General features: G+C 41.5%; 1 protein-coding gene across 5 annotated transcripts in view; it reads left to right on the forward strand.

The window, feature by feature from the left end:
* TMTC4 (transmembrane O-mannosyltransferase targeting cadherins 4) overlaps positions 1–14980 on the forward strand; it is a 275681-nt gene that overhangs the window by 235820 nt on the left and 24881 nt on the right. For all 5 annotated transcript variants that reach the window (XM_033948831.1, XM_033948832.1, XM_033948833.1 and 2 more), the window contains one exon: positions 2089–2203. In XM_033948831.1, the coding sequence (XP_033804722.1) occupies positions 2089–2203 (115 nt within the window). The remainder of the gene's footprint in view (positions 1–2088; positions 2204–14980) is intronic.

A 14980-nucleotide genomic window follows, 5' to 3' on the forward strand; every position in this document is an offset into this window, starting at 1 on the left:
GTCTTTATCTGCCGTCATCTACTATGTTACTATGTTATATGTTACTATAGATGTATATTTTAATGCATTGTTTTTGAATGAAAAATTAATAAAGATATATAAAAAATAAAAAGCATACAAACTTAAGATGCCATAATAGTAGTTTGCTTGACAATGAATATGCATCTGAAGTTTCCACAGTTGCATTAGACTGTTTATACTACTTTCTCTGTTTTAATGACTATCACTTATTTTGGTGTGAAAAATAAAATAAAAAGATCTGTAATAGTACTAGATTAATCCAGGCCTTGTTAAAGCATACTGGTGACTGCTGAAAAGAGGTAAACTATATATTTTAAACTGTCTTTTATTATACTTAGAAGCAGGCATGTGTCTCTGAGAAGATGCTTTTTAATTTATATGGTATATTCTTTATACCATACACACATTCCCTGTTCATACACAGATGTAGAATTAGTGAGATATTTTTTTGTTTTTCAAAGGAAATGTTAGTTAAAATTTCAAATGTTTTATTGTAGATCACCTAGAACTACCACAGATGGGTGTGTTAACTGTGTTTTAAAATAAATAAACAATATTATAACTAGGTCTTGCAAGTATGTATTATACCCCATTTTCACCTGGTAGCCAACATATTTGTTTCTTATCAATGATGGGTAGAATTTGACTGCTGTGATGTGCTGTGATGATCTGAGCATTAAGGCCTGGATTCTGTATAGGATACCCGGTCTCAGAAGCCGCCTAAGCAGCTTTTGAGAATCGCATACGGGCGTCGTATATAAAATCACGTCTGTCCTAATGGACAAATGCCTAGCCCCACCTAATCACAACAGTTCTTTAACCAGTGGCCATGTCACAGGCACTGGTTAAAAAATCGCATTGCCACTGAGCTGATTGTGGCAAGGGAATCTCCCTGCTGTGATCAGCTCATTGGCCACAGCAGGGAACCTGTACCCCCTGCTAAGTCAACCGGCACTCCTCCTGCCAGAACTCCCGAATGTCCACGGCAGAAGGAGTGCTGAATTCCTGCTGGAATACCCCTCCCCCGAGACAGCCCCCGGCAGACCCTCCCCCACCCCCCTAAGATCATCAGCAGGAGGGATGCCCATGGGAGTGGCCTAAGGAATCTGGCCACTCGGAATCTTAGGCCACTCCCAGTGCATCCCAGGGGGGGAGGGACAAATGGGTTCCCTGCCGCTGATGCTAAACTGATCGCGGAAGGGAGATTCCCTCCTGCCGATGATCTTAGGGATGTGGGGGGATTCCAGAAGGAGGGACTTGGTATCCCTCCTGCTGATGATCTTGGCAGGGGGCGGGGGGGGTAGTTGTCTCGAGTGGGTGGATGGGTTTCCGGAAGGATGGATTGGATATCTCTCCTGCCAGGGGATATATCGGGGTTGTAGCAACAGGAGGAATTTGGCACTCTTCCTTCCACAGACATTTGGGGGTGGGGGGCTTCAGGGGTACTGGCAGGAGGGAGTGGGCATCCCTCCTGTTGCTTGTATTTGGGGGGGGCAGATGAGAGATTCCCTCGCTGTGATCAGCTCAGCGGCCACATCTATTTGAAAAGTAGTCTAGCATTTTGCTAGCCTACATTTCAGGCATCTGTTGCGGCCCTAGGGAGACGCCTAGGGCTGCCTAAGCTCGGCTAAGACCATTTCTGGGCAAAACCATGCCCACGCCTATCCTTGGGTGAGCATAGGTGGCCCTACGCGCAAAGATGCCTACAATGTAGGCAGTCTACCTCGAGGTATTTGGTTTTTTTTTAAATGTGCATCCCAATTGGCTAGTTAGATAATGGTTGGACGCCTACAGCTGCCTACATTCGAGATGCCGTTTATAGAATTTGCCCCTACATGTCTTCAGGTTTGTCTCAAAGACTGATCAAACTTTGTTGGTATTTTAACTACTGTGTACTTATACTTCAGATGTAGTTATATTTCTATGTGTTTATGTGTGATATAGAAATATCCTAGAAAACTGAATACTGAGTCAAAATCTTAGAAGTATTTTATATCTACTGCAGAATATAAGAAGTGAAACTAATTATCATGTTAAAATGTGTTGTTTTTGTCTTTTCAATTTCAGTATGCTGATTTGAATCGTCATTCAGATGCGCTCAATGCCTGGAGAAATGCCACAGCTTTGAAACCAGATCATAGCCTGGCTTGGAACAACCTAATCATATTGCTAGATAATGCAGGTATTGTTTTCTTTCAAACTGCTTCTCGTGATCAAAATGCCACAAATAAATCAGAACCAAAATAAACTTCATGCAAATTAATCATCAAATGGGTATAATAAAGAGTATGTGAGTATTATCTAGCCATTTTCATTGGTGGTCTCAAGATCACCACTGTTATTTTCTTCTACATAATCATAGATATGACACCAAAAGAAAAGAATACGTCATCCTTAAAATTTGTTCTGTTGGGGGTCATATGATGCAATGAGCAAATGAAAACGGGTTCTTGACTTGCTCTGGGGCTACGTGCTGAATTAATCATTTTTACTGCTTTTCTCAGCCTCCTCACGGGCAAGACACCATCCAAATTGCTTTTCAAATATATGGACAAGTATATCACCAGGTCTCAGGACTCTATGTCGACTAAATCTGCCCAAAAAGATTGAGATCATGTGCGGCCTACCGACAGCAAGATGGCGGCCAGCCCGGCAGCAGCGGTGTCTCATCTTACAGAGGCAGCCTTGAGAGACATTAAAGAGGCAGTTGCTCAGGTCATCAGACCACAAATTGAATAGTTGTCTTCTCAAATCACACATATTGAGCATATACTTTCTGAAGCTGCAACGCGCACCACGGAATTGGAACAGTGAGTGTCCATGATTGAAGACTTCACTGTTACACATGCGACAGATTTGGCAACTTTACAAGACCTAGTCAGGGCTCAAACGGAGAAAATTGAAGACCTTGAGAACAGGGCCCAAAGCTCAAATTTGCGAATCATGGGCTTACCTGAAACTATCCCAGATCGCTGCTTGCTGGAAATTTTACAGCGTTGGTTGGAGGATAAATTGCCCTCATCGTCCTGTCTCGGCCCGGTGCATCTAGAACAGGCACACGGCCTTGGCCCTAGGGCAGGGCGCAACTCCTGTCCTCTGGTAGTTATTATAAAAATAATAAACAGGTACTTGGCTGCTTGGCTCCAGTCTGAGAAGTGCTTTTAAGCACTACTTTCCTCTCTGCACTAACCTAGGAAGTGCAATGGGTGTGTGCTGCACAGGAATCTGTACTAATCTGCTTGTGTTTTTATCTGCCTCTAGCTTCTTGAGGACTTTCTCAGTGCTCATAGGGTCTTCCCTGTAACAGTACAAAATCTCTTCATATGGGGTTTTTGAGTCATTAGTGAAAAGGATGTTAATGTGAAGAAGGGAAAAAGGGGGAGATGCCACTAAATATAACAAAATTAGATGACTATTCTGACAGTGAAACAGCTGCAGCTAGCCGTGTCTAGAGCTAGCATAGTTTCATTTGCGAGTCCTCGCGAGTGGAATAAACATCCAGGATATTTACAACAGCAATCTAGTTTGAGTAGTTTTAAGAAAATATTTAAGAAACATCTCTTCTGTAATGAAACATGGGGCTTGATTTATAGTTTTTTGATGTGAGGCGCTGGTAGCCTCTTTGTAATTCTAGGAGGCTTTACATTATTATTATGTTATATTGATGTTTGATTTGTTGTATTGTATGTGATTCTAATATAACATAGTAACATAGTAGATGACGGCAGATAAAGACCCGAATGGTCCATCCAGTCTGCCTAACCTGATTCAATTTAAATTATTTTTAAATTTTTTCTTCTTAGCTATTTTTGGGCAAGAAGTTTTACTGTGGCGGGGTATAAATAAAGAAATACAGATGGTCAGATCACTATTCCATCAAGAACATTTCTCAGTATTGGTACAATCCACTGTGCTTTCTCAGCTAGATTATTGTAACTCAGTTTATCTGGGCATTAAGCAGAGCAGTCTAAAATGACTTCATTTAATACAGAATACTGAAGCTAAGCTCATTTTTGGGAAACAAAAGTATGATCATGTTTCCCCTTTGTTGATAAAACTTCGCTGGCTCCCAGTTCGCTTTAGGATCCAGTTTAAATGCGCATGCATAATCTTCAAGCTTCTCTGTGGAATATTTGATCCTTTTGTCTCCTTATGTTGGAATACCCTTAGACTTTGCCATTTGAGGAACATACAAAAATATGTTAGCCTTACCTTCCTTTAAGGGAATTAAATCTGCTGGGAAGCTGAGTCAATCTTTTCTTTTCAAGTTTGTAGAGATCTGGAATGAACTTCCTGACTCCATTAGGCTTGTAGGCCAGATGCAATTATTTCATAAATTCCTGAAAACTTTGTTGTTCTCGCAATTTTTAAATGGTTTAACTACAGCCTCAACGAAACGATAATATTATAGTTATTTTTCTTATACTTTTCTTATGTACTTTAGTTTTTAATTAGTTCTTCCTTTAATGTTTTCTGCTATGTACTCTAGTCTTAATTATATGTGAACCAAGTCGAGCTTCACTGGGAGATGTCCCGTTATATAAACCAAAGATTAGATTAGATTTGATTATTGTTGAGTCATCAACAAATATGTGGAAACATAAAATATAGGTGACATAGTCTAGCTTCTGCAGTGTTTAAACTTTTTAAATCCTGAAACATTGCAGGTAGGGAAACACTCTCTTCAGACTGCCTCTATTTTCTACTTTCCCAGTCACAGACATACACAGAGTCATCACTGATTAACATACAGATACCTACAGACCCAAGAACACAAATACAAAGTAGAGAAACACACCAATACACATGTACACATACATAGCCATAACAAAACATATAAACAAATGATGAACAAAGGCACATTGCAAAAAATATTCTAAAAAAAACTAACAAGTAGCAACTCAACCAGTAATACTCAGTAGTCACATGCAGATGGCAGCATCCACTTAGAAAAAAACAGAATCTGACAAGCATTCTAAGAGTCATGCTTTTATGCACTTCCTCTCTCAAGGTGAGAGTTCATCAAACATAAATTAAAATAACTTAAAAGTAATAAGGTGCACTATATTTATAATATTTTGCAGGTCTGTAAGTTTTAAACAGTATAAATATTGTAAAAAATGACATAGAAGCACTACAGGAAGTGTTTCTCCTATTAAAAAGCACTCATTTGTTGTTATATTCACATATGGCTCATCCATTCTATTCAAACTTTACTGAAGAATCCTTTCTCCTGTCAGTGTATCTCTGTTGCACCTACTTCTCATAAAAGACAGTGAAATCAAAGTGGAAATTATAACAAAGACTCACTTAACCCCTAATATATGGTATATATGTGAGGAGCCATTTTCGATAGGAACATATGTCTCTAAGGATGGACATTTTGGACAGGACGTCCACAAACCCAGGAGAAAAAAATGTCCATTTTCAAAGCTACCGGACATCTATCTTTTATTTTTGAAAATGACCTAGGTATAAGTTTTGGTCCTTAGGATAGCTACCTTTTTTTATCATTTTCAAAAATAAAAATGTGCACGTGAAAGACGTACCCAACTACCTTGTCTGATCGGGACAGAGAAATCCCTATCAGCTGAGCCGGTTTCGGGGATTCCTGCTGGCTCAACTGAAGGGGATTACCCCTGCCAGGATCAGCTGGAGCCCTACACCCCGCCCCTAATCCCCCATCCCAACATCATAAGGGTTTTAGAGATTTTTTGGAGCATAAGTGTAGAGATTTTTGTGAATACAATAAAAAGCATGCTGATCACCCTCTCCTATTCTGGAGTATGGCGAAGGCTGTTATGAGAGGTGAACTAATCTCCTACACTAATAAGAGAAGGAAACAACTCGCTTCTCAACTGCTCCATTTGGAGTCTTTGTGTAGAAGATTGAAAGGTTCACTCATACCAACACTTCCCAACCTTGGCTAATAGGAATCTGCATTACACTCCTTAATTTATGCCATGACAATGAGGTTGATACAGTAATACAAATACCAACTATATAGATATGGAAACAAGCCTAGTATACTATTGGTCAACTTCACAAAGGCTTGGAGTGGTCGTATGAGTATCTCGGCTCTTAAAAACTCCAAGAAACAGTGAATCATCAGTCTGCTTTAGAGGATATATTTATAAACTTTTACAAAGGTTTATACTCCTCAGAGGTTACTTATTCTACAGAACACCTAAATTCATGGCATAACAAATTGTCTTTGCCACTATTGTCTTTTGTCTGAACAAGAGGAGCTTCAGTGGGTTCATTACAGGGAAAGATTTGGTCAGCTATTGCACACCTTAAACTGCATAAGTCTCCAGGCCCTGATGGCTATAGTGGGGAGTTTTACAAAATGTTACATCAGCTCATGGGTCCATTATAGACATTATACTCAAGCCATTTCATTAGGGGGCTTTCTAGTACACTCTAATCATACTTCAATAACTGTACTTCCCAAACCAGGCAAGGATCCTTTACTCTCTGCACCATATCAGCCAATTTCTCTTACAAATGTTGATTTAAAAATACTAGCTTGTGTAATGACAGGACTATTTGGCAAAGAAGAAGGTCTTGACTGATTGAGGAAGAATAAGTTGGTTTTGTTAAGGGGCGTCAAGCTGTGATAATGTGAAGAAATTGTTAGCCTTGGAGTGGTGCAGACAGTGTTCATTACTGGCTTTGGCATTAAGCTTCAACTCAGAGAATACATTTGACTAAATAAAGTGGTGCTTTATATTTCTCTTCTTCCGCATATGGGCTTTGGGGGTTTCTTTTTGTCTGCCTTACAATTACTATATGACTCTCCTTTAGCAGCAGTCTTAGTTAATGGTCATGCAGCTTCACCATTTCCTCTTTGTTCTGGTACTCGTCAGGGATGTCCACTGTCCCTTTTGCTATTCCTTCCATTCTTGGAACCCTTATTAGCCAGGCTTAAAACTGATGCTGTGGTGTCTGGTGTTCAAATTAAACACAGTGGTATTAAATGTATGACCTTTGCTGATGATATAATACTGTCTATTGTAGGAACTCCTGTTTTCCTACACTAAGCCCAACCCTGCAGATATTCCAAGATTTTGGAACCATGTCTGGTTTAAAACTCAATGTTTCTAAGTCAGAGGCATTACCTCTTAATATTTATGTCTCTTAGTTTGGAGCATGTTTCCTACTTCAGGAAGCTACTACAAGCATACGGTACCTGGAAGTTCACATTTAAGCTGATAATATTACTCCTCTTTTGAAATCCACAATAGTGAAGTTTCAGGTGTGGGAGACATTGCCCTTGTCTCTATCAGGTCACATCTTTTTACATAATACATTATTGATCCCAGGTGGCTGTATATTTTTCAATCATTTCCTATATTCATCAGATACAGGGATTTGTGTAATCTCTATCGAGCCCTTTCAAAGTTTTTATGGAAAGGATAATGCATCTGAATATTTTTAAATGTGCTGATGCTCCCCTGTGCTAAAGGAGGATGGGGTAGATCTGAAAGTATATAACTTAGCATATGGGCTCTGGAGATAGAGAACATCATATTACTTCCCATTTCAGGACCTTGTGTCTTACATGCACAGTCAATACAGTCATACCATTATATGACAATATATGCGGAGCAGTTAGAAGTGGTTCTGGAAACGGTTCTGCTTCTTCTTCCTTGCCTCTGCTTCCCTTGATAGGAAATGAAGACTTTACACCTGGCTTACACTCTATGCCTTTTTGTAAATGGTACCAACAGGGGCTAAGGTGGGTGGGGATATGCTTAATGGGAAAGGTAAAATGCACACTTTCGCCAAGCTACAATCATTGTTCAACATTTCTTTACCTCTTTTTTCTTCATATGTTCAGGTGCATCATTATTTAATTTAATTTAATTATTATATACCGCTAATAACCGTGAGGTTTCTAAGCGGTTTACAAAAATGATGCATTAAAAATACAATAAATAAAAACTAAATAAATAAGATAGGTACTTGGAAATTCCCTAACTGTTACTCAAAGGGTGTAAGAAGATGATAGTGAGGTAAATCAATCTTGACAAGTCCAAAACTCCACCTCGTTAGAGAAAGTAATGTATGGCTGAATCTATCAATGTAGAACAGCCACCTCCAATACATTGTACATTCAAGATTTAGGTAAACAGTCCTCTTCAAATCATATCAGAAGTAAGACAAACCAAATATATTGGATAATTCGTTCATTTATTTTTCTTCCAACAGGACCCGTTTCGCCCAGACAGAGCTTTTTCAAGAGTTCACAGTGGGCGCTCTTTCTTCAGCGTCCTCACTTCTTAACTGCTTGAGTATAAATTTCTGTTGAGAACTCATATTTCACCTTGGAGAGCTTTCAAGGCTTACATGGCAACAGATGGCTCATGTCCTAAATGCAAGTCTGAAAAGGCCACCCTAGGTCATATGTTTTGCATTATAGGCTGATTGCCAATTTTTGGAAGAGGTTTGGAATTTCTATGGACTATTATACCTGGGGCTGTAATCTTCATACCTCTTAATATACTTTTCCAGGGAGGTCCTGACTTTCCACTGCTTCCTAAAAATCAGCAGATCTTTTTGAAGGAAAAAGATAATTTTATGTTTCTGGAGGGTGAAACATCCTCTGAGTTTCATTAACTGGAAGTACTCTTTGCTTGATTTAGCTCTTATGGAGGTGCAGAGATGCTTGTGATTTCTATTGGTAAAAAGATGAACCCAGTTTACGGCTTACTTGGGAACCCTTCTGGTTAGGTACTTCCACATAAGGTTTACAGTCTTCTTCTCAACAAATAAATATGTACATTATTGTTAATTTTGAGTTATTACTTTGGATAACTATGTTTTGGCTAAGTTTATGAATGAGAGGTGGAGGGAGGGGGGAAAAGTGGGGGAAAATATTAAAAAGGTACTTTGTACACATCTTATTCGGGTGTCTCTTCACACAGTGAATTATCTGAAAATTTTTGTTTTATAATTACATAGCCTGTTTACGTGGAGGGGCATAATAAAAAAAAACGTCTAAGTCCCCTTTTGGCCTAAGGCCTTAAACGTTGAAAGTAGAAGTAGGGAAAATGTACATTATTAAAAAAACGTCCAAAAGGAGTTTTTTTTTTACAATGGCCTGCCTCTACGTTCAGCTGTTTAAACGCCCAGACCACCACTATGTCTAAACTTATACCATATAATCAACCTAAAAAAAGCCTACGCCCCAAACGTCCAAAACAAGAGCTTTTGGCGAAGGAGGAGCCAGTCCTTCGCCTAAAAGCTGGATTCTGTAACCGGTGTCTATCAAAAACAACACCGGTTACAGAATCCCCCCCCTTACAACGATCCGGGCAGGAGGGAGCCCAAGCCCTCCTGCCCTGGTGAACCGCGACCCCCCCGCTGACATCGGGGCAAGAGGGAGCCCAAGCCCTTTTGCCCCGCGATCCCCAATCCCCCCCCCGCCGAGTCCGATGGGGCCAGGAGGGAGCCCAAGCCCTCCTGGCCCGGCGATCTCCAACCCCCCTCCTCCCCCACACGATCCGGCCAGGAGGGTCGGTGGGGGGTGGTTTGCGTCGAGGGCAGGAGGGCCTGGGATCCCTCCTGCCCGTATTTTAGTGGGGAGGGTTAGAGGGTGTCGCCAGGTCAGGAAGGCTTGGGCTTCCTTCTGGACGGATCGTGTGTGAGGTGGAGGGGGGTTGGAGATCACTGGGCTAGGAGAGCTTGGGCTCCGTCTTGCCCTGATCGAGTCGGAGGTTCGGGGTGCCGCGGGGCAAGAGGGTTTGGGCTCCCTCTTGCCCCGATGTCAGCGGGAGGGGGGGGTGTCGCAGTTCACCAGGGCAGGAGGGCTTGGGCTCCCTCCTGCCCTGATTGTGTCGCGGGGTTCGGGGGTGCCGCGGGGCAGGAGGGCTTGGGCTCCCTCCTGCCCCGATAGTGTGTGAGGGGGTGCGATCACTCCTCTACCCGAACTGCCACAACCCGCGGCAGGAGAGATTGGGCATTTCTCCTGCCGTGGGTCGCGGCAGTTCGGGTCTAGGGATGATCGCATCGCGGTAGGGGAGATGAGGTATCTCTCCTGCCACGATGGTTGCGGTGGTGGGGTAGGTAGGTTGCCGGGCCGCTGAACTGATCGCGCCAGCCGCCATCAGCTCAGCAGCCCCTTTTTCGGCACTTATACCTGTTTTGACTCGGTCTAAGTCAAAACGTACAAATGCTGACTAGGCAACCTGTCAAAATCTTTGGTTATACGTATTGTACGCCTAGGTGTAGATCGGCCCACCTCTTGCCCACTGCCCGACCTTTCCCCCCTCTCTAAAAATGCTTCTCTTCTCTCTGTGCGTTTAGAGGCAGGGGAAAGGCCTAAGCTGGTTTTAGATACATCTAAAACCAGCTTTGATTATGGGTAAGAACATGAGAACATAAGAAATGGCTTCGCCGGATCAGACTCTAGGTCCATCCAGTCCGGCGACCCGCACCCGCGGAGGCCAAGCCAGGTGTTCCCTGCTGAGAAACCTTGTTTACTCGTATCCCCCAATGTGATTTGCAAGAAGGTGTGCATCCAACTTGCTCTTGAATCCCAGAATGCTGGTTTCCATCACGACCTCCTCAGGGAGAGCGTTCCAAGCGTCCACCACTCATTGTGCGAAACAGAACTTCCTAATATTTGTCCTGGGCCTGGTGCCCCTCAGTTTCAGTCCATGACCTCTTGTCCGAGTCACATTTGACAATATGAATAACGATGTTTCTTGCTCTATTTTGTCAAATCCTTTTAGTATTTTAAAAGTCTCTATCATGTCTCCTCGCAGTCTTCTCTTCTCGAGGGTGAACAATCCCAATTTTCTGAGGCGTTCTTTTTAGCTCAAATTCTCGATACCTTTTACTAGCTTCGTGGCTCGCCTTTGCACCCTCTCCAGTAGGGTTATATACTTCTTTAGGTAGGGAGACCAGTGTTGAACACAGTACTCCAAGTGTGGTCTGACCATTGCTCTGTAAAGCGGCATTATGATGTCCGCCGATCTACTTGTGATTCCCTTCTTTATCATGCCCAACATCCTATTTGCTTTCTTTGCTGCCGCTGCGCATTGAGCCGACGGCTTCAGGGTCCTGTCTATCAGTACCCCCAGGTCCCTTTCTTGTTCGGTCTTGCCCAGTGTCATACCTAACATTTTATATTCATGTTCCTTGTTTTTCTTACCCAGGTGCATCACTTTGCATTTTTCTATGTTAAACTTCATCTGCCACTTTTCTGCCCATTTCTCTAGCTGGTTCAAATCTCTCTGAAGTTCTTCTCTGTCCTTTTGTGTCCCAACCACCCGACATAGTTTTGTGTCGTCCGCAAACTTAATTAAATTACTTGTTGTTTCATCTTCTAGGTCGTTTATGAAGATATTGAACAAGATGGGCCCAAGAACCGATCCCTGGGGTACACCGCTCGTTACCTCTTCCCAGTCCGAGAACTTCCCATTTATGCCCACCCTTTGCAATCTGTTTTCTAACCATTTGCCTATCCATCTTAGTATATCTCCTTCTATTCCATGGCTTTGTAGTTTCTTCAGAAGCCTTGCGTGGTGAACCTTATCAAACGCTTTCTGGAAGTCCAAGTATATTATATCCACCGGTTCACCGCTATGAATTTGTTTGTTCACCTCTTCAAAAAATTGAAGTAAATTAGTCAAGCATGACTTCCCTTTCTTAAAGCCGTGTTGGCTAGCTCTCATCAGGTCGTGATTTTCCAGGTGTTGCTCTATGCTATCCTTTATTAGTGCTTGGACGATCAGGCTTTTTGATCGTCTAAGTACCCATTTAGGCCACTTTCTAGACTTTTTTTTTTTTTAATTAAGAGCCCCATATTCTCTGGAAAATAGTTTAGTCTATTTTGATTTATCTTCATTTAGTTGTATGCATTACATTTGTGTTTTCATTATTTGAATTCTCTGTTCTACTGGTTCTCTGGTGTTCATGGGTCAAATTCCCTTTGTGGATAAGAGTACACCAATGCATTGAAACAAGAGGAATAGGGGAAGAAATACAATTTGCAATAGGAGAAACAATTAAGGTCAATAAAATAGATAGGGAGTATGCTCTTCCTTCTTTTAGAAATTTAAAGAATTACTTATCATAAACATCCTTTAATAAGAAAGTTTTTAAATTTACTTTGAATTTGTCAATAGGTGACTATTTCCAAAGGTGCAGAGGTAGAGAGTTCTTATTGATGATAATAAAAAGGCAGAACAGCATGCTGTAGAAGACAAACAAACATACCAAGAGATTACAAATCAAACAAGCAGTAAGCAGGGAAATCCAGATCATCAAAATTTTCCATATTAACAGAATCCAGCCCGCCTACCCACCCTGCTCCCCCTAGCAGCCCCCTTGCCCACCCACTCCCCCAGCAGAATATCATGCATTCCACCTCTAACATGGGAAACACTCATTAATAACAGAATAACAAGAATGAAAAACCAAGACCCCCCAAAAGTATAGAGTTTAGAACTAGAGAATGACACGGGGAAAAAATCTGTCCCCGTCACTGCACCGTCCCCGGCCCACCATCCTCTGCACTGCCCCGTCACCTCCGTTCCCTTCACCGCCCCGTCACTGTCACTGCCATCCCTTTCACCGCCCCGTCACCGTCACTGCCATCCCATTCACCGCCCCGTCACCGTCCCCGCAGCATCCATATAAGCCTTAGTACTGCAATATTTAGCTTATTCCTTTTTTATAAATCAAAGTTCCTGCTGCTGAACTAGAGAAAGAGATGTTCAGCTGGCAGGGCTTTGTTTATAAATTTTTATCAATACAACTAATATACTACTTTATCCTAAAGCAAAAAATAAATAAATATAATTTTTTTTCTACCTTTGTTGTCTGGTTTCTGCTTTCCACATCTTCTCATTCAATTCCTTCCATCCACTGTGTGTCTTCTCTCTGCTTCTTCCATTTGCTGTTACTGTGCCTCTCCCTTCACCCCCTCCCACAATTGGTCTAGCACCCATCTTCTTCCCTCCGCTCCCCCATAGTCTGGCATCTGTCTTCTTCCCTTCCAGCGTCTTCTACCCACTCTGCCTTCCACATTTCCCTTCAGGGTCTGTTCCTCTCTACCCTCTTTCAATGTCTGTTCTATTCCTTTCCACCACCACCCTTCCCTCCCTCCTTTACCATCTGTTCCTTTCTACCACCCTTCTTTCATATCTTCTATCAGTCCCCCCACCATCACTAGCAGTCTCTCTTCTCCCTTACCATGAGCAAATAGAACTTCTGAAAATTGTATTGCTGAGGCATTATTTCTAGTACGCCATTTTTCCAGATGGATAATGACATCAATTTTATAATAATAACTGTCTGCTCTGATTTCATTCACAATTTGTTTTGTGTTTTGTACCTGAGGATTCCATGAGGCATTTAACCTTTTCCTGTCTCTTCTGTGATTTCAAGTTGATTCCTTCAATAATGGAGTCTCAAGGCAGTAGCAGTTTTCTATTTTGGGCTCTTTTGACATTGTTTAAGGGATTTCTTGTACATTTGGTGCTGGTCTTCTTTGATGAGGTCACTTCAGAATCTATTTCCAAGGAAGAGAAACTTTTTCCCTTTCACCCCCCTCCTTCCTTGTGTGAGCCGGAACACGCGGTCCCCGCATACCCCACCCGCACGCCGGCTCGATCGTTTAACCAGCTTCCTCTCTCCAGCTCTCCTTAGTTTGCCGGCTTTCTTTTTCGGCGACCGGCGCGCTTTCAAAGAGCCGCGCATGCGCGCCTGCTCAAAGTTCAATCTTCTGCTCTGATGCAACTTCCTGTTTCCGGTTGGGTCAGAGCAGAAGATTGAATACTGAGCAGCAAAGGAGATAATGGACATCCTTGTCTAAGTCCCCTCTCCAGATGAAAGCGTTCTGAAAAAGTATTATTAATATATAATCTAGCGAAAGGGGAACTATACAAGGTTTGAATCATTTGTATGAATCCAGATCCTATACCAAACCAATCCATTGCTTGATACATGAAGGTCCACTCTACCCGATCAAAGGCCTTCTCCGCATCCAAGGATACAGAGAAGGCAGGATCTTCCATGGCTTTTGTTAAAAGCCAGTCTAGTGTTATTTGAAGAATGTCTTTGAGCAACAAATCCCGTTTAGTGCATACCAATAATATAAGTGAGAGCCTTGGCCAAGCGTAAAGCCAATAACTTTGCCAGAAGTTTACCATCTACATATATCAAAGAAATAGGCCTGTAATTCGAAACCAACATAGGATCTTTATTTGGCTTCGGCAAAACAATTGTTAAAGATTCTGCCATAGTACCTGAGATGTAACCTTTAATTAGTTGAGCCTGATATAAATTTAATAGATGAGGTAATAGGGTAATTTGAAATGATTTGTAAAACTCTACAATGAATCCATCACCACCTGGAGCAGATCCAACTCTAAGGGACTTCAATGCTGTTTGAAGTTCTTTCATTGATATAAGCGCCTCCAGACTTCCCTTTATATGCTCAGAAATTTTTGGTCCTTTGATCAACTTTAAAAACTCTAAACCTTCAATTTCCCTATTTGAATAAGACTCAGAAGAATATAAAGCTTTATAAAAGTTCAGAAATTGTTTTACAATGTTTCCAATTTGGGAATGAATTTCACCATTCTCATCTTCAATCGCAACTATTTTTACTTTTCTATTTTTTATTTTTTTGCTTTAAGGTAATTAGCTTAAAATCTTCCCGCCTTATTTGAGTTTCCATAATACAGAGCCTGTTGAGAAAACAAATCTTTCCTGGCCAGTTGTGAAGATATCTCATTATACTTATATTTTGCTTTTAAGAGGGCCTGTAATGTAATTGGTTCCCAGTTCATAGCCAATTTGAACTACAATTCCTTAATATTAAGTTCCAAATTAGAAAATTCTCTTTTTCTTTGTTTTCTAATATGTACTGAATACGAAATTATTTGTCCCCTTGTAGCTTTGAAAGCATCCCATAATGTTTCCAATGAGATTTCCTCTGAAG

The sequence above is a fragment of the Geotrypetes seraphini genome, chromosome 6 (assembly GCF_902459505.1).
Source record: "Geotrypetes seraphini chromosome 6, aGeoSer1.1, whole genome shotgun sequence".
Lineage (NCBI taxonomy): Eukaryota > Metazoa > Chordata > Amphibia > Gymnophiona > Dermophiidae > Geotrypetes > Geotrypetes seraphini.